Source organism: Parus major, chromosome 2 (assembly GCF_001522545.3).
Source record: "Parus major isolate Abel chromosome 2, Parus_major1.1, whole genome shotgun sequence".
Taxonomy (NCBI): Eukaryota; Metazoa; Chordata; class Aves; order Passeriformes; family Paridae; genus Parus; species Parus major.
This window is the reverse complement of record NC_031769.1, coordinates 134,978,130-134,998,451: the sequence shown is the minus strand read 5'-3', so window position 1 is coordinate 134,998,451 and position 20,322 is coordinate 134,978,130. Positions and strand designations below refer to the sequence as shown.

Sequence of the window (20,322 nt, the reverse complement as noted above, 5' to 3'; positions counted from 1 at the left end):
AAAAGAACAACACTTGAAGAAAAATAAATAATCAAAATGTGGTGCTATGATTTACATATAGATTACAATACTCTTTCAACTTACAGAAGCAGTTGTTAAATTTATTTCCTAGTCTCCTTTGACTTCACAGTTATATTTTAACCTGTCTTCGCAGCATAAAAAGCCACCACAGATTTATTTAAGAGGCCAAAGTTGAGGATAGGTGAGATTTTCTGTTGTGCTGCCTCAGACTTGAGGCAGATAGACATTATTGGTGTTTACTGATAGGTTGTGATTAGCATTACAATACTGACAGTGAAAGAAAAAAGAGATCTAAAAAACCTGAGCTGATATGGCACCTCTCCCCACTTCTATTGTTATGTAAAAAAGAAATTAAAAAAGTATTTTAAACTGCATTTGAAAATGCACCACACCTAAATCAGCTTAAGTCAGGAGAGGCAAATAGTTTATCTGAACAGTACCTCAGGTTGGCTGGCAATAGATCTCCCTTGGCAGAGCTGTTCTTCCTCTTAATGCAGATGTACAGAATTGTTTTGTAATTAAAAGATATCTCCTTTTCTTTCTTCATAACCGTAAAGCTCACATTTTTTACAGATCTATGATGGAAAAGACAACACTGCTCACCTGCTGGGAGCATATACTGGGGCATCATTAAGAGGACTGACACTAAGTAGCACTTCAAATCATTTATGGTTGGAATTTAACTCGGACATGGAGGGCACTGATGAAGGTTTTCAGCTTGTGTATACCAGTAAGTATTTGAGAAAACAGTAGGATTTCTACTTTTAAAGGAATGAAAATACCTCACTCATAAGATGAAAATGCCGTTCAGTGACATTTATGGAAGAAATTGACAGCAAATTATTCGCCAAAATAATATAATTTCATTGCACCTCAAAAAACCCAAAACACATAGCATACTGAAACCTGGCTTTGACATTTAATCTGGTACATTAATCACTGTTGTTTTTTCTAGAAGGTTATTTTTCAGTTTTGGAGAGCATAAGAAAAAACAGAGTAAGTTTCAGTTAATTTTTTTAGCACATGAAAATACTCAAGTGTGTGAGTAGTTAAAAAAATGCAACTAAAAAGCATTGCTTCATAAAGATAAGTCATAAGTAAAGGAAATTCTCCTTATTAAAACTCATCTCTGAAAGTTACTTTGCTTTTGTTTCTGAGCTTGGATTATTGTTTAGAATAATCTGATTTGTAACCAAAATGCTAAAGAAAGGTTCCTAACAAAAATCTATATATGGATTTAAACTATGAAGATGAGGAGAGGGAAAAATGTTTCTGATCTCTGGCTTAGAGGGTGTATGGAAGAAGCTTATACATCTATACATCTACTGTACCAAATGTCAGTTTCTGAAAATTGTAGCACATGACTATTGACATGTAGTGTATATGACTTTTTTAGTGTATAATTTTTTTGCCATCACTGAATTATTATGTAGAACTAATTTTTTATCAAGCAGGACAGTGTTATAAGTAATTCTTCAATGCAGCTATCAACATCTTTTTTTTGTCCTTGTGCTCAAATCATTCTTTTTTCACCTGTTCAGAAATGGTTCATTTAAAAGCTCGACATAAAGTTTTTAAAACTAATTCTAATAAAAAATAGCATAATTCTTGAAATATGAAAGAAAAGTATTTCAAGATAATAAAAGAGTATGTAAATATTTTTCAGATAAAAGTTGCATAATTATATTCTATAATAGCATGTTACAGAACAGGACTGTATGATTAAAGATAGGAATTTCAGTGCTGTGTTACTATGTAAGTGTCAAGGAATTTAATTTTTCTTATTTATATAGGTACAACCAAGCCCAGAACTTGAATCTTATCAATAACATTTCCTGTCTTTTGAGACGTTCATGTTGAAGTACACTTTCCTAGCCTGAAGAATTCTTAGCCTGAACAGTGATGAATCTTTTTTTGTTGACATTGGTAGAATTGGAAGAAAAAAATTAGGTCCAGAAGAAGGTCACAGAGATGATCAGAGGCCTGGAACATCTCTCCTACAAAGAAAGGCTGAGAGATTTGGGCCTGTTCAGCCTGGAAAAGAGAAGGTTCTGGGGAGACCATTTAGGACCTTGCAGTGCCTAAAGAGAGCCTACAAGATGGAGAGGGACTCTTTACAAGGAGATGTGATAACAGGACAAGGGGTAGTGTCCTTAAACTGAAAGAGGCCATGTTTAGATTGGATACAAGGAAGAGCTGAGTCTGAGCTCTGTCTGAGTGAAATCCATAAACCAGGAGAGATGGTGCAAACCTCCCAGTCAGTGCTGCAGCCTTTGCTCAGAGGAGTGATCACCATTCTGCCTTGAGGGTCAGGTTGGATGAGCACCCTTGAGCTGTGCAGATGGTCAAAAACCAGTGCCCCTTTGCTGAGTTATGAGGACTTCAAGGCTCTCTATTGGGCCAGTGGAAGCTTCACCCTTCAAAGAGGTGTTCTCCCTGTGTGCTGTCCCACATAAACTGCCCCACCGTGCCCTGACTGGCCACTCGCAGTTAGGGCAGTGAAAATGCTGCTTGTTCCCATGGTTAGGCAATGGAGTCACATGTTCATCCTCAAAAGGGAGGTGATCTGTTAAAAAGTTTGCTTTGGTTCTGTGTCTGTAAGGAGGCTGTCCAGAATTCAGGACAAATCAGGGATCAAGGCAGATTTGAACTGCTTTTCAGTGTGGTCAAAAGTTTTCTTAAAAGACAGGAAATTCTAACTGGTCAATGTGTCCAGACCAGTATTTTCAACAATGGTTCTTCATCTGGGAATGTTTACTCACTTAAATGAGTCACTTAAATGTCTTTCAGAGCTTCTGCAGCACACAATGTAACAAGAAACAATAGTTTAGGAATGGGAAAAGTTCAAGTCAGAGGTTGTGGAGGCTGTTCAGTCACACATGAAAAGAGTTGAAGGAAGGACCAGAAACATACAGCATTTGATACCTTTTTTTTCCCTTTACCTTAGCCTTATCCAAAATTTAAAATGTATTTACAAGTGTTTCAACTATAAAATAAAATAATTTTTTTTTTCAATCAAGAATAGCAATGCAGCATCTGAGGAGGGATTGTGAAAAGCTACCAACTGCTGACCAGATGGACAGATACTGTGTGAATGATTTGTTGAACAAAGAAGACATGAAAACCCCTTGATTTCCTCCCATATTACCTACATGTAGGAGTAGCAATCTGATACAAAGGCTCTTTTGTCTTTCCTACACACATTCTAAGCCACATCATCTTGGTAAAATTTGGTTTTCAACAAAGTGAGGTTTCAAATTGCTTCTCAGTTAATAACAGAAAACTTGATTTGGAATAGAAATTTTTTCTCCAAAATTGCAGCTTATGTTTCCCATATACCTCCCTGTTTCCATGTAATGCATTGTTATTTTGTTTTCTTCTTGCTTCACATGTCTGAAGTCTCCAAAATGTCCAAGTTGTTTGGCTTGAATTCTCTATATAATCATTATCATTGATTCCTGCATCTAGTTCTTAAGTTTGCAAACTACTGAATAAAAAATTAGGGTAGGGATTGATGAAAATAACAGGTTTTCTTTGGTGCCACAGGTGTTATTGTGCTGCTGTTGTTACTATGCAAAATAATGAGAAATCTGCTGTTAAGTTTTGTTTATGAGCCTTTAAATGTCTATTCACAAGTAAGTGAACAGTCCCTTTAGCTGCCAGTTTATAATTTATCATTACATTTTAAAACTTATTGATAATGATAATGGATTATTTCTGTCTTTAATTGAACTCTTAGGAAAACTGAATTTGTGACACAGCTTGGTCATGCTCTAAGAAAGGTGTATAGGCAGTTATCCTACTTAAAAACAGACAAGAAATCCTAAAGATGTTGTTATATGTAGTTTTAAAATTATTGATTTCCACTTGAAACCGGAAAATCTGAATTTAATGTATTTTTCTGTTTGATTCTGTAAATACAACATTTTATTCCTCACACAGGTTTTGAGCTGTCACATTGTGAGGACCCTGGTGTGCCACAGTTTGGATATAAAATCAGTGACCAAGGTCACTTTGCTGGAAGTACTATAATTTATGGATGCAATCCAGGTTACACACTCCATGGAAGTAGCCTTCTGAAATGTATGACTGGGGAAAGAAGGGCATGGGACTATCCTCTACCATCATGCATTGGTATTACACTCTTCTATTTTTTTATATCTTTACATATTTTTTTTGAATGCAAGAAAGAAAAAAAAATAAAGATTGTTAGATCTATGTAAAATCTAATGTGTATGATCTGATACGATCTGATATGTGTACAGATATATTTACACAGGCATTTAGAGTTCTCTCTGCACATATCTCATCGAAATTCATCTAAGCAGTATTGCCTTTTTATGTTAAAAAAATATACTAATTCTTAAACGTTTGTGCACACTGAAAGTCCTAAGTAGTTAATGTCAGCAAATAATCAACATAAAAAGTTTAATCAGAAAGGCATCATAAAACTAGAGGTTTTTTTACTGATATATAAATATCAATAATCTAGAAAAACCTCATGTATTTATATGAAATAGATCAAATAAAATAAAATAATTAAGATATTTTGTATTTTTGTTACTCCTGTTTCTTTACATTATTACTTTGACTCCATAAGTTTTGCAGCTACTTACAGGCTCAATTATTCCCATAGGAGAATGAAAAGAAGACAAGGCTTAAATATTAAAGTAGCTTTCTTTTTCATCTTCATTTAGAGGAAATTGGGGATTGAGTAAGTAGGTGAAGCAAGGGGTGAAATGCAGACTTTATATGCTGTTTTACAATATTGTGGCATATGGTCAGTTTAATTGTGTAACCTGTTCAACAAAAGAGTAGATGTATAAATTGATTGCTCAGGTGTGATTAGCTGTACGATCACTCCATAATGTTATTTTTTATTAGCTGAATGTGGAGGACGGTTTAAAGGAGAGTCATCAGGAAGAATCTTGTCTCCTGGCTATCCTTTTCCCTATGACAACAATCTGCGTTGCATGTGGGTGATTGAAGTGGACCCAGGAAATATTGTCAGGTACTGAAAATTAATCTTACAATTTTAACACCTTTTTTTGACTATAATAACCAAATCCTACCTCTAGAGTGGAGTAAAAAAAAAAAAGGGATTTGGGTCTTAAAACTTAAGATGCAGATCTCTGTTTTTGCCATTTTAGATTTTGGTTGAAAGTTTTGATTTTTCTATAAGGATTATCCAAAGACTGAGCTTTAAAATTGGTGACAATTTTGTGAAATGCTGGATGCAGCAGAACTCTTTAGTGAAAGATGGCACTAAAAAAAAAAAATACCTACAAAATAACAAAACAACACAATCTGTATTTTTTCATTACTTTTTAGTTAATTTGTTTTAATGGGAATATGGTATATAATATTGTCTTAGAGAAACTGAAACTCTTTCCTGAAAAGATTCCTTAGATACTTATAGTTTATTTGAATGGCTAAAGTAATACACTACTTTATGGTGGACAAATTCAAATAGTTTAAGTTTTTTTCCTTCAAATTAGTTTTAGTATTGGGCTTTCATGCATTCAAATTTAAAAGTGTGAAACATTATGAAAATTTTCTTTTTGAAATTAAATTTTGTTTTTTTTCTGTTGTTTGTTTAGTTTTGTCATTAAAGTTATGTTGTTGAGTAATATTAAAGCTGACAATAAAATCATGGTGTTCTTTCAGCCTCCAATTTCTTGCTTTTGATACTGAGGCATCCCATGATATTCTTCGAGTTTGGGATGGTCCACCTGAGAATGAGATGTTGCTCAAAGAAATTAGTGGCTCCCTCATTCCTGAAGGCATTCACAGTACACTCAACATAGTCACTATCCAGTTTGACACAGATTTTTATATCAGTAAATCTGGATTCGCCATACAGTTTTCAAGTAAGTCAATGAATTTAATTTATAATTTATTTTACAAGTTCACTCAGAGATAATTGTCGTGGTGGAAACACTTGAAATCAGTGACAACATTTCTGATGTTTTAAGGGAAAGAACTGGTACAGAATTAAAGATTTTTTGTAAAGCTTTATTTTTATCTTAAATAAACAAATAAAACCAATAAAATATCACGTTCTTTGCTAGTTTTGGTTTTCAAGGTCAGCTGGGGCAGTGCCAGAATGCTTATAATTATGAATAGACTTTTTCATGAAGGAGGCATGTTAAATTATCCATTCTTTTCTAATCAGTAAGAGTTTCTGCATTCAGAGACATTTGAGAGGAGTTTTCACTTCTGTTGTGATTGTATGGGACGAAACAGAAAAGAGGTCCTCAGGAACAGCAATGTCCTTCTCCCTTTTAACTTCTAGTGCTATATCATCATATTACAGGCAGCAGGATGACAAATCTTAACAGTTGGCTAACTGTTACTAAATCCCTTTAGACATTTTATTGCTGAAACAGAAGAAATCATTGAACCAGGTCCATTTTGACCTTCTTTTTCCTCTGGTCAGTGAAATTTATATATATTTTTTCAAGATTAGCAAGATCTAGTCTAATATCATTTTGTGGAGCAGCAGGAACATTTCTAACATGGGTTGACACAGAGACTCTTAATGTTAACACTGTTTGCCTCATTGTGCTTCCTGTGCTTGGTAGTTGTATCAGCCCTTGTTTTCCCCTATTCTTATTCTTTCTATGTGTATGAAAAATACATGTATGTGCATACAGTAATTGAAGGAAGAATTAATTATGTAAATGGGAGTACAAAGTGAAAGATACTTGATTTGTAGTGAAAGAGTGCTTCTAGTCCATCAGCTTATTTATAGAGGTTTTAATCCCTTGGCTCCCAGGTATTTTTGCCATTTCACAACCATAGCCCCTTCCAGAGCCTGTTTGAGAGATTCTCACGCATGTGTTTCCATTCTCAGACATGCTCTTACATTTAATGTTGAAGCCAGAGAGGGAGACCATTTTGCACTGAACTTATTTAGGCAGTCATTTAAGCTGAGTGGAAAAACAGATTGATGCAGAATAAGAATGAAGTTACAAGGAAAAATGAATAGTACAAGGGAGTAAAGTTATGAAACAGCTACTGATGAACCTGCAGTGATTTTTGTGCCTCGGCATTTCTCTTTCTTTAGTCCAGATTCTCAATAATCAGTGATCCTTCTCAAATAGTTCATGTGGCACAATTTGAGTGTATATTCTCAGTAGAGTAACAGAGATTTTTATTTTTTTCTCCCCTAAATTAAGATTTTAAAAGTAATGTGCAAATAGCTACATAACCTTAATAATATGTTGCTCAATGGACATTTTATTCCACTAAGCAATATAGAAGAATATTTGAGGAGATGGAGGAAAGAGAAGGACAATTTTTGCAACTTTATTTCAAGTACTCATATACTTTCTTTGAGTACATAATGTTGTCTGAGTGAAACAGATGGTGTCTTCATACTCTAGCTACACTGTAATTAACAAACAGAAAGCTCCCACAAGGGAGGTATCTGCTTTTACTTTCCCCTTGCCGTTTTGTGAAATTGGGTAAGAGTATTTAACTGGATTATCGGCCCTTTTACCTCAAGAGGAATGTTATTCAATAACAACAATACTTTATGTTCAAACCCTTTTAAGACTTTGAATGCTTTATTTTCTTCTCTGTTATATTCTTATCCTTTAAACAAAACATAGGTTTCCAAAAATGGGTTAACCTTCCTATTAGTTCCTTACAGATTTTTATTTCATTTTATCAATTATTCTAACAGAATTTTGCATCTCATTTAATGAGTGAAAATTTTCACCACTGATAGCATGGTATAATTTATATTTGACTCCTCTCTAAGCCATCCAATATAATCAGAAAACCAGTTTTTATCTGGAGATACAAAAGGCAGGTGAGATAGCATCCTTCAGCAATTTAAAAGAGGAAGGGTGGATGGGAAAACCTAAAGAAGGTAAAATGTTATATAAAAAGTATAAAGAAAATTATTATTTAATTAGTATTATGCATTTCCACATGTAATATTAGAATTGTTTTTATCTAGGGCTGCCCAAAACAATCCTTTAAAAATATTGGAAGTTGTTATTAGTTTTTTAAAATTTAGAGGATCTGAAGGGAAAGGGTTTCACAATGAGATTTTCCTTGTCCATTGTGTCTATTAGTCTACTTTGTTTCTTTTTGTTAGCCTGCCTTTTTTGTGGAGAAAAAAAAAACAAAAAAAAAAACAAACAAAAGGTTATTTGTATCTTAAATAGTAGAACTATTTTGGTGGTTTAAGCATTCATTTGCTCTTTCTGTAAGAAATGGTCTGGGTTGGAAGGGACCTACCTTAAAGACAATCTAATTCCAACCATCCAACCCTCTTGCCATGGGCAGGGACATCATTCCCTGGAACAGCTTGCTCAGACCTCCATCCAGCCTGGCCTAGAACACTGCTGCTTATGGGTCACCCACAACTTCTCTGGGCAGCCTGTTTCAGGGCCTCACCACACCCAAAATAAAGAATTTTTTTCCTAGCATGTAATGTAAACCTACTCTGTTTCAGTTTTACCATTGTCCTGCCACTCTATGCCCTTGCCTAAAGTGTCTCCCCGTGTTTCGTGTGGGCTTCCTTCACATACTGGAAGTCCACAACTAGGAGTCCCAGTAGCCTTCTGTTTTCCAGATAGAACAATCCCAATTCTCAGCCTTTCCTCAGGGGAGGTGTCTTATCCCTCCAGTCATCTTGGTGGCCTCCTCTGGACTCACTCCAAAAGGCTGATGTCCTTTCTGTGCCGGGGACCACGGAGTTGAATGCAGAACTCCAGCTGGGGTCTCACAAGACCAGAGTAGAGGGGCAAAAAATTATTTATATGCTGAACTAAGGAATGCTGGAGACTTTTTTATGGTCGACAAGGATAATTTTTTTAATTTAACACAATTCTGCATTACTCTGAGAGGAAGAAGTAAAAGTGATGAATTTCAGATGAAATAATGGAACTCAGCCTGATTGTTCTTCACTACTTTCCACCAACTATCCAGGACTAGTGAAAATACAGCTTCTTTTATACTTCTAATGTAAACAAAGAAATAAATGACTTCACATGTCATCACTGGGCAGAGCAGAATTTTGTTCTAAGACGTCATTTTCATTTCTATTTTATGTGTCTCTATGTCTTTCATTTCTGTGTTAGACCTCTGCAAATGACCATGACAGTATCTTTTAATTTAAACATTACAACTTTTCAGTTTCTGCAGTCTTCTTTGAAACTACAATGGAGTAACATGATAGAAAACAGGGGCCACAAATCCTGAAAATCAAAGTAGCTATAGATGTATAATAAAGCAGAGTATTTCAAAAACTTTATATATATGTGCAAAAGGAAAATAAGAACCTCTTGTGATTCAACAGTAAGATAAAAATATGAAGATTTTGGAATCTGTCTAAATGGCATGTGAATAATGTAGCTATAGAATAGAAGCCAGAGGTCTATCCTTAAAGTGTGAAAAGTTGACAACAGGCCAGAAGCAATATGCAAACAGGAAATACCTGTTACAGCATATTTCCTCTCAAATGTCAGAGGCAGAGCATGAAGAGCCCAGTACATACTGGAAAAATACCAAATAAATCAGAATTAATTTTTTTTTTTAACAATGAATACTGAACAAAATAGAAAACTAAACCTTCAAGAAAAGTGAAGGAGAGGGGAACAATCATGTATTTACCAGAGACACAAGCTGTATTTCTCAGGCACAGACCAAAATATTAGGCACAGTGAAACATTTTCATCAGTTGACATCGCTTCATGTCACCAAGATGAAAGTGGTAGCTGTGAAAAAAAGATAGAGAACTGAAAGTAGTTGAGTAAGAATACTAAAATGTAAAAGATTTGCTGATAAAAATTGTACTTTTAAATGTATGATTTTTAATCATTGTAATATGTCTTAAATGTGTCATATTAGGTCAAATCCCACTGAAGTTAATCAGATACTTTCCACAGATTCCAATGGTCTTGGAATCTGGTATTACAGGGAAGTTTCCTCTCTGATAACTTTAACATTTCAGGTGCCATGTATCTTTTATGCAGGAAGGAAGGATCATCTTTGAATGAAGATGATACTATGAAGTATTCATCTTTCACAGAACATTATTTCACCACTAATATCTGCACTACTGAATCACTCAGCATTACAGAATTCATTCTGCTCAGATCTCAGAGTGCAGTCACATTTCTGACTAATTAAACATTACACAGGATAGAGCATTTTTTGAGCATTATAAGGCAGCCAGTGCAGTGTAGATATTTTCTGAGTATTGGGAAGGGTTTGTAAATAGATGCTGTAGCAGTATTTTATATCATGTGACAGCAATTTCTTATATAACAGGATATGCCTTAAAATGCTTGGATTTACTGTCAAACTGCAGCTGTTCCTCCTTATTTTAAGACTGGGTGAATAGCCCTTTGGAGTTACTTGCCTCTATACAGTACAGAAAAAGCCTAGAACACGAGGCAGATACCTGCTTGTCCTGCTTAGGTCTGACAATATTAATTTCCAGTCTAGAATTATAATGCATCATATTGCTTACATTGATTATTATAATGATTAAATGCTTATAAGTCAGCTTTCTATATTTATGATTTGTAGCCACAATGTCTTGTAAATGTTTTGTGTTCAATTTTTTTTGTTTGTTTTTGTTGTTTTCTTTTTGTTGTTTTTTGGGAATTTATTTTGTACAAAGTCAGACCTATTAGCCACAGTCACATTTAGAAAGATTTTTTTGATGCTGAACACCCTCCTGTATTTTTTTCTTCTTTTCTTTAGCTTTCCACTAACAAAGATCTTTACTCCTGACATACTTTCCCAGAAGGTGATTTGCATATGGGGAATTTTACTGGTTTCTTTATCAGAATGCTGTTTCCTACCACTGTTGGTATAGGGATCACTTCTAACATAACTTTCTTACTTATCTGAAGTCTCCAACATAAAATTTATTTTCCCTTGTCTCTGTTCTATAGTAGAAAAAAAACTTTTGATCTAAAATATTTTCACACTCTGCTTTGCTGTTTTCTTTCAACTTTGAGTAGAATCTTTGGATTTAGAGAGTTCAGGAAGACTATTTTCCTATCAAATATCTGGGGGTGTCTGTGGTGATGTGCCTCAGGGGAGACAAAGAGTTACATTGTCCCACCCCAAACCCCTTGTGAAGTGTTCTGATTGGGTTTGAGTCCCTGACCCTGAACTCCACCCTCAAGGGTGGAGACCCTCAAAAGTTCTGTTCCTCAAAAACCCCTGCTGTGCCTCTGTTCAGAGCTCTCTGTTCTGGACCTGAGTTTGTTCCCATGCTGAATAAATGGTTTCATGAACGGGAGCCCATCTTGTTGGTGTTTGATGCTGGTCCCCAGAACCCTGTGGCTTCTCTGGAAGGACGAGATCCTGAGGTTGCTGACTGCAACAGGTGTCCACACTTGTCAATTCAGCTCAGTGGTTTTGTTTTAGGTTTGCAAGGAGTGTTTCCTTGTTTGGTTTTGGGATTATTTTTTTTTCTTCTTCTTTTTTTATTGTGGGAGTGGGTTTGCTTTGTTTTTAGAATTGAGAGGCTGAAAAGAAAGAAATCATTTAATAGGTTTGTTTCCTATCTGCTGTTGCCTTTCTTTTAAGATGCAGATACTAGTTAAAGGAATGATCATTTATGTCTTTTAATGACAAAAATGTCATTCCTGTCACAAGTTTGTAAGTGACAATAACTTCTTAGTTGCTGACATCTCTTAGTTCAGTAGCATAGAGGACATGCAGGCAAATACTGTGAGATAATTCTTCCTTGTAAAATGTCCTGGTAATGACTTGCAGCTAGAGACACATGGAGTTGTAGCATTAATAAGTGAAAGCTGAAGTATCAAAATAAGTTGGTGACAGTATAAGTAATTTTAACATTATAGATAAACAAATCCTCCTCTCCTCCATGTCACCATAAAAGTAACTTATTTTAATTATATTTAAGATTGAAATTCCTGATTTTAAGCCCCATCCAATATAGTTTGTCCAAACACTTTTGATTTGTATCAGTAGAAAGTCTTCTCATCGGTCCTAAATTTACATTTTAAAGTTTATTTTGTCTGACTCATGACATGGCATTTCATTGACCCGAGCTTTGGCTGTCCAAGTGTGACTGCCAGAATTGGTCCAGGATGGTTGATTGGGGAAGTTTCCTTAACACAGAGACCTACCTATACAACATAAAAAACCCCATCTGTGCAAGATGTTAAAGTTCTTCATTGAAGGGATGTGTTTTCCCAAATGAAATTGTGATTCTGTGATTTATTCTTAATATTTTCCCATTTTAATCTTCAAACAATAACTGACAAACTTAGATAGAATCCATGAAGTCATGCAAAATCAACAAATGGAGCCTGTGGTTAGAATTTACTTAAGAATTACAATGACTGTGCTTCTAAATCTCTGTTAGGTCTGCAGCAGAAAAGAAAGTTAAAAATAGATTAAAGAAATGCTATCAGCAGTGCTTCTGTTGGTAGAAGACAATGAAAACACTGTAGATAATTTATTCTTTCTTTTTCAGGAAAAGTTGTATAGAAGGTGGGATTTGTGATAGCAAATACCAGGCTGACCTGGTTCTCAAACAGCATTAGAGATTCAGGGAGACTGCAGAGTCCATATGGGTAGAGGTATTATGTGGGTTCTGAGAAAGCTGGAGTTTTGATGGTGCAGTCAGCCAGGATTGGCTCAGCCTGATGTGAGTTTGAAAGACCAGCTGTACTAAAAAGCCTTTGTTTAAAGTGATAGGAGTTTGGCAGAATATGTTGGTTTAAATAAGTTTATAATAATATTTTTGACATGATGTGTGTTATGAAGAGCTTCAGATTTGGAAGTCTTGAAGCTGCTGGCCTAATTGTGGGCTCTGGGGAAAGAAAGAAAAAAAGGAAAAGAAAAAAAAAAAGAATAAAAGGAAAAAAAAAAAAAGAAAATAAAAAAGGTTTCTTTTTTTGTTAATTCTTCCGGCTTGGGATTCAGACTCTTTAATTATTTTTTATTTGGCATGCATTAGAACATAAAATTTAGAAATCACTATTAACACCAAGAAATCCCAAGACATTTATTATATTGTTTCAAGCATCAGAGGAGTCTAGTATAACCTTGTCCCACTTTTAATGCTGTGTTTCAAGGCATCTTCCCTGTGTGAAAATAGAGCTGTCCTTTTAGAACATTTCAGTCACCTGTAAAATTGCCCAGGCTTATGAACTATCACAAACTTTTTGACCCTGGCAGCATCTTACTGCTTTTGAAGCAGTATAATGCTTCAAAATAATAATGAATAATCAATTTAGAATATTTAATTATCTGATTTATGAATTAAATATACTTTTTTACTTTTTTATTAAAAAATATGTATCAAAATTTTTTAGACCCCATGTAAAGGACACTTGTAGATAGATCTGTGTTTGCATCTTTTCTGGATATGATTGAATGCTGGTTTGATAGTTTATGTGGCTCTGTAGGAGCATTTGCACAGTATTACAGCTTGTAAAGAGATGTTTTAGGATACTCCTTCATCTCCACTGCTCAAAACATATAAATGCTCTTAGGAAAAATTCAAACAAGTTGTAGGGGGAAGGGAACTGAATTTTTTGCATGGCGTGGCTGCCAAGATTCTAAACAGGATTCTGCCCCACTTCATTCAAGTCACCTAGCAGGAACTGTACAAGGTGAACAACTTTCCAGAGTAAATGCTTCTGCCTGTGTCATGGCACTTCTTTTCTGGAGGATTGGTGGTGTCATATTCAAAGTCTAAATTAAAGAATATGGTTATATGGCTATCTGAGATATTAAATCTCATTTGTGGGTCCTTTGGTTATTTATGTGTTAGCACATCACACAGAAGAACTAAGAAGACCTGTTACATAGATTGAAACAGCTGGTACTGAACCACTGCTGGCAACACTGTTCAGAGATATTCTTAGTTCAGAGTCATTCTACCATAGCTTAGTAGCCTATCTTCAAATTTAGCTTCATCCAAATGAAAACAATTCATCTGCTCCAAAACCATGCCACATTGCAAACCAAAACACAATCTGGAATTTTATTTTACAAACATATTCAGCTCAGAAGTGTGTGGTAACTAAGTTAACACGCTTTTTGTCACTCTGACCGTGTAGAAAGACATAAAAGCTCTGTATATTAAATATGTTCACTGACCTCGCCTACTGAACAGTTGAGCATGAGCTGCATTCATACCCATCCTGGAATTTTTGATCAAGAGTTGTCTCTTAATTCTTGATTTAGCCTAAATGGTTTGACTGATTGCAGTGTGATTACTGAACTAGCAGTGCCAAGAGAAAAAAACAAAACAAACAGGTTTCTGAATTTCTCTAGCTTCATTAGGGAAAAAAGCTCTCAGCTGATCACTTACAGGTCTGACCTACACACAGAGTCACTCTTGCACCTGTTATGCTGCATATATTAGGTAATAGACACATCTGAGGTTTGTCTATTTCCCATAAAAAATGTTTTTAATAGGCATTTAATGGATTACATTCATAAATCACAGCTTACTAGTTATTCAAGACAATATTTCCTAAATTATTTTAATAGAATAAAACCCAAGGAAATATTTTCTTACTTTATCAGCTCTAATACATCACAAAGAACTTTAGTGCTTTTACAGGAGCTTATGGGAAATTGTGATAGCAGGTAAACTATCAAAGACAACAGGAACTTTATAATTCCCAGAATTTTTCCTTACTCCACAAATTTTCATGGGGAATGATGAAGGGAGTGATTGAGGTGCATGAATATATAAGAGGAATAAATCCCCCACTTCTTGTACTAGAATATATAATTCATAAATTGTATTGACACTTAAAAAGAAGAAAAGAAAGTAGGCTGAAGACAGGTAATGAAAAGAAATACTAAAAAAATAAACAGACTAAAGAGGCAAAGAGAGTTGAGAATGCAAGGCAGAACACATAGATAACCTCTCTGAAATAGAAAAAACTGTAAACATACATAGCTTTTAACAGTAGTAATGATGAGCTGGAGTCAAGCACATGAAAAAAACCCTTATGACTACAGAAAACATGGTAGAAATCTGTGATTAAGAAATCCAGTTTGAATATATGGGTAATAGATATTAATTCACCAAAGATGCATTAATTCTATAATTACATGCAGTACTGAGCTATTCTTTCTCCAATCTCCTTCTTACGTAAATATTTTTTTTAATTTTTCCCTCAAAAAAAACAGATATTTGTGTTTGAGGCTTCTTAATCTGAAAAACATATTTACCAAAAATAATTACACCTCCTTTTTGAGCTAAATTTATGACAAACAAGTAAAAATAGAATTTACCATCAGATTTATTCTCAAAATAGAGATTACAAATTTAATATAAATTTCTACATCGTTTCTGTCTCATTGGAAAAAAAAAATAAAAAAATTCATGTGTTTCCTTCTGTTCCAGTGCATGAGAATGTTAAGTGTTGAGCTTAAGTAAAAGTTTCTCCCTTATGATACTGATTGTAGAGGGAATCTGGGGGACAAGCTAATTAATAAGATACCTAACTTGTGCACAGCCAAGATTGAGTTAAATTAATCCCACTCCTAATTAAGCAAGTTGTATTTAGATATATGCTTACAAAGCAAGAAATGTGGTTTTCAGAAATACCATGAAGGAATAATTTATTTATGTTTTAATCTCTCAGTAGCTGTGGAACTCTGGATACCTTCTCCTGGTTTATTCCCTTTAAAATTAATTAGACAGGAAAAAAAATAAGATTAAGGAAACAGTAATTTTTAGGAATTCTGTAATGCTCAGTTACTTCCACCACAAAGCATGGTGACATGCAAGAAAAACAAATTACAAACAAACATGCATTTATATATATTAAATTCTACCATAATTTATATACATAAGCCTTTGCCACCATTTAAAATTACCATCAAAGTAAAATAACAGGTTAAATTTGGTATCTAAATGTCAGTTCTAGTTGTTGAAATGCTGTGTAGAAATATGTGTATATGTTGAAATGGCGTTGAAAGACACAAAACATTGGAGTCCTTTCTTTCAACAAGAAAAAAAAAGCAGGTTGTTATATAGATATAAGTTAAAAATTTAGAGTAAATGGTGTTTAAAAACTTTGTATATGTATTTGAATTGTCCAGTGTGCATACCTATCTAAGGCTATTACTTATTTTTGCCCTACCACATCTCCAAAGGCTGTGTGAAAAATTGCACTAAGTGCTCCAAGTTAGTAGCTTTGTAGCTAGCTGTACAGGGTGCTTTCACTAAGAACTCATCACTGTTTTATTATCTTGATGATGATACTGAGGATAATGTCATGAAACTTTATGAATAAATAAATCACAAATCATGTAGTAGCAATATTATGCAGGTTTTTTTTTTCTCTCTTCCTTTAAGTAACACTTTACAGAGAAGACAGAAGCAAAATTTCCCACAGATTTTAGGTAAATCTAACATAATAAAAGACTATTTATTTATGCTAAAGCAAAGTATATCAAGTACTTTTAAAGGTGTGCTGCATTCTTTCCCCTTCTTACATCCTATTCATTCAGAAGAAATTAGTGTATTTTTTATCAGCCTGTTGAGAAGCTCACCTGGTCTGTTAAACCAGTCCATAAATTCTTCACTTAGGTTTCATACTTTTAATAGAATCTGGCAAAATGCTGAACAAACTCTGAGAAAAAAAAAGAGAATTAGACTTCTAGAAATCATCTGTTTAAAACCCAGATGATGACATAGTGGGAGCAGAGAAGCTCTTTTGAATTTTAATATTATAATGCAAAAACCAATCTTAAAGCAGTAGTTTTATTTTTAAATTAGATCTGTGTGTATTTAGTGTGACTTTGCAAAGTTTAAAAATATTCATGGAAGACTTTAAGTTGGAAAGTCTCTCTGGAGACCTCTAGTTCAATCGCCTGGTCAGGAAACAGTTAAACAGATAACAACCCTTCTGTAAAAAAAATAAAAATGAAATGTTTGACCACACTTGAAGTGAAACTGTATTTTCTTTTATAAGGCTGGAGTTTTGCTTGTTGCATCTTCTGATTTCTATGTTTGTGCTTTTGCTGCACACATGCTTCCTAGAAGAGCTTTTGTCTTCTCTATTCTTTTTCCATAATGCTGCTTTCTGGTAAATTGTTTCTTGGGATGCATTTCCTTTTTAGAACCTCTTGAAGTGTCTCTCAGGTTTTTTTCTCCAGCCTACTGAGATGTCCCTAAATAGCATCCCTGCACTAGAGCATATCAACTGATCATGCAGTGTCAGTAAACTTGCCAAAAGCTAACTTTTTCTCATTGTCCCCATCTTTAATGAATATTGAAGTCAACAACCACCTCTGAGGGATACTGCTGCTAATCAGCTCCTGCCTAGGTTTTAGATCATGGACACTCTTTGAACCTGGCACACCAACCTGTTTTCCACCCATTTCATACTCCACTTATCCAATACATGCTTCATCAATTTGGCTACAAAGCCAAAAGAGCAGGAGGTGGATTGAGCAAGAGTGAAAGCATGCAAGATGACCACTATACAGGGCAAATAAGGGTAAGGTTATAAGTTTGGCACACAGATCTCATATTATAAAATTAATTTGCATAAATGCTACTAAGTGATTAAAAAACCCAAACAGATTGTATCAGAAATTCCTGTGTGCCCCCTTAATGTCTTTTTCAGCCATATCCAATTTTTTTGCAGAATGATGTAATCTAGTAAGAGCAGTATGATGTACAGACAATAACAATCTTCATACCAACATCTTTCTCTCTTTGGCCCTTCAAGATTGATTGCAAATTCTGAGTAAGAATCAGTTCCCATTCTTCTGGAATTGCTTGATTTAGATAAAGCAGAGAACTGTTTTTTTTTTGTTCATGACAAAATTCAAGGTAGATAATATTAATGTGGTCAGAATGCAGTTTCTCTCCAATATGCACTGCTCTGAGTGGCCAATGCCAATCAAAAGCTACAGTGCATCCTGTGGTCTCAGCAGGGAGGGATGCACATCAATATATGTGCTGAGTTTTCTACTAGCTACAGTCTAAGTTTACCTTAAGGATTTTTTCATGTAGTTCTGACCTGCATTAAGAACCTTTTGAAGGTTATTATATTTGATGAAATTTTGTTCAAGTGTAATCTAGCTCTTATCTTATTGTCTTGCATGCAATATTTGCAAGACCTGCTAGTACAGTGCAGTGAATTTATTAATTTCATATTTTAGTAATATTTTTTCTAAATTTAAACCCAGCAGCATATTTAAAGATGCAAACAGGAATCATGGTAGTGTCTAAAGCAGAAGTTTAAATAAACTGCATGGTAATATAAAAAAAAAATTGTATTTCATTTATTATGAAACATTTAAAAGAAATATGTATTTAATCCTTGAAGACTAAGAAGGAAAATTTTCTCCTTCTGTTCATACTTTTTTGTATGTTTTTTTGTGAGGATTTATTTGTGGGGATTTTTTTCCCCATAGTCAGTACTTCCTATGTGTAAAAACAATCCCATAAAAATCCCAGTAACTGCAAAGAGCCAATTATATTTTTAGTAAGTACGTCTTAGAAAGGAAGGTGCTTGAAGGGTTTTGGTTTTTCTTTAGAGAAATAAACTGTTTAGACCAAAATCTGCTCTTCAAAAGCATTGCAAATACAAAACCCACACACATTTTGGATTAATAGATCTGGTATTACCTTCCCAGAAAGAGGGCATCTGAATTAAATCTCAGTACCACCACTTTGTGTTTATGTTACACAGATTGTTGAGCTCAGTGGGACTACATCCACAGGCAAGTCTGACATTTGGTATTTATTTGTAATACATATAACATGTTACAGTTCTATAATGTTAGTAGAAAATAATATTTAATTAAATAAATATTGATGTACTTTTTGCTTAAGCATACATATTTCTGTTCATAATATATTTATTATATTGATCATGAGGAAAATAACTTTAACATTTTTATATTTTTTCTGTAGTCATTGTGATTGTATTTTGTCTCAATAATAATTCATACTTAAACATTATATATAGCTGTACATTCTCTCAGACTAAATCCATATGTATTTTTTGTAGTGATTTCTTTATTATTACTACAAAAGTCTAGTGGTGTAGATAGGTCATGTGCAAGGATATAGATATGAGTGATCAATGATATTCACTTCCAAGGTCATGGCTAAGTGTGACACCATAAATATATTTATGAACTACAGAATTGTGAAGAATTGAAGATGTGTGCAAGCATACCTTAATCAGAAAACCTGAAGACCTTAATCTGCTTTTAATTTTATTCATATTAAAAATTGCTCGAAGTTAAAAGTGCAAAATGTCCAGGGTAATAAGAAATCTTCTCCTTTCCTTTTTATATAGTGCAGTGCTTCACAGAATTAAAAAAAAAAAATAACTAAAAGAAGAATTAGACACTTATAATAACTAAAGGAGGTAACAAGAATTAATAGTACAAAAGCAGCAGATTGTTGGATGACTTCTCAACATTTTTTTAAGTGATTAAGAAAATTCTGAATTTGCACAGCTTCCTGATTAGAAAAATGTAACAAAATGGGGAAAAGAAATGGATTGAAAAGCTGGTTGGTTTTTTTTTCAGATATTCATATATATTTTTTTCACTTTGCTGCTAGGTTCTGTAGCTACTGCATGTCGTGATCCTGGTGTCCCCATGAATGGAACTAGAAATGGTGATGGAAGAGAACCTGGAGACACTGTCATATTTCAGTGTGACCCTGGCTATGAACTTCAAGGAGATGAGAGAATAACCTGCATTCAGGTAGAAAATCGGTACTTCTGGCAGCCAAACCCACCAGTCTGTATAGGTATGCAGAAAAAAATTAAATAATGCTTTTCTAAAAATAAAAATCTTTATGTAATGAATCACACTGTTCTTGGAACTTGTTTAAAGAAAATGCATGTACTGCACATTTTAAAAATTATTTTACATCAACCTCTGATAGCCATAACCAAAACCTTTCCTCTGTAGTTGTTAGTATAATAGTTCTCATTCTCTCCTTCTCAGAGCCAACTCATTTATGATTTGATGATCTGGCACAGAGAAAGCAAATAAGTCAATGTCAATGATTATTAGCTTGGTAGTCTATTCTTGGACAAACATTGTGGGGAGGAACTTGCCAGAGATTACAACTGCAAGGAGTACTGTACAACTTTTGAACATTCTCTTTCCTTTAATAAACTTAACTTGACCTTACCTGTTACAAATAAAATCTGCATTCTATTTGCACATCCATGCATGCACACCACCTACCCTGTTCATGCATATCTGCAGACAGGTGTTTGCAAACACTACAGTACTGACTTGGTGTCTTGGCTATTCTACTTAATGTGTTAAAGTATTATT

General features: G+C 34.3%; 1 protein-coding gene across 3 annotated transcripts in view; it reads left to right on the top strand.

Moving 5' to 3' along the window:
- Positions 1 to 20,322, top strand: part of CSMD3 (CUB and Sushi multiple domains 3) — a 569,626-nt gene that overhangs the window by 372,876 nt on the left and 176,428 nt on the right. For all 3 annotated transcript variants that reach the window (XM_015619103.1, XM_015619106.1, XM_015619105.1), the window contains 5 exons: positions 595 to 751; positions 3,964 to 4,155; positions 4,906 to 5,032; positions 5,689 to 5,891; positions 19,592 to 19,783. In XM_015619103.1, the coding sequence (XP_015474589.1) occupies positions 595 to 751; positions 3,964 to 4,155; positions 4,906 to 5,032; positions 5,689 to 5,891; positions 19,592 to 19,783 (871 nt within the window). The remainder of the gene's footprint in view (positions 1 to 594; positions 752 to 3,963; positions 4,156 to 4,905; positions 5,033 to 5,688; positions 5,892 to 19,591; positions 19,784 to 20,322) is intronic.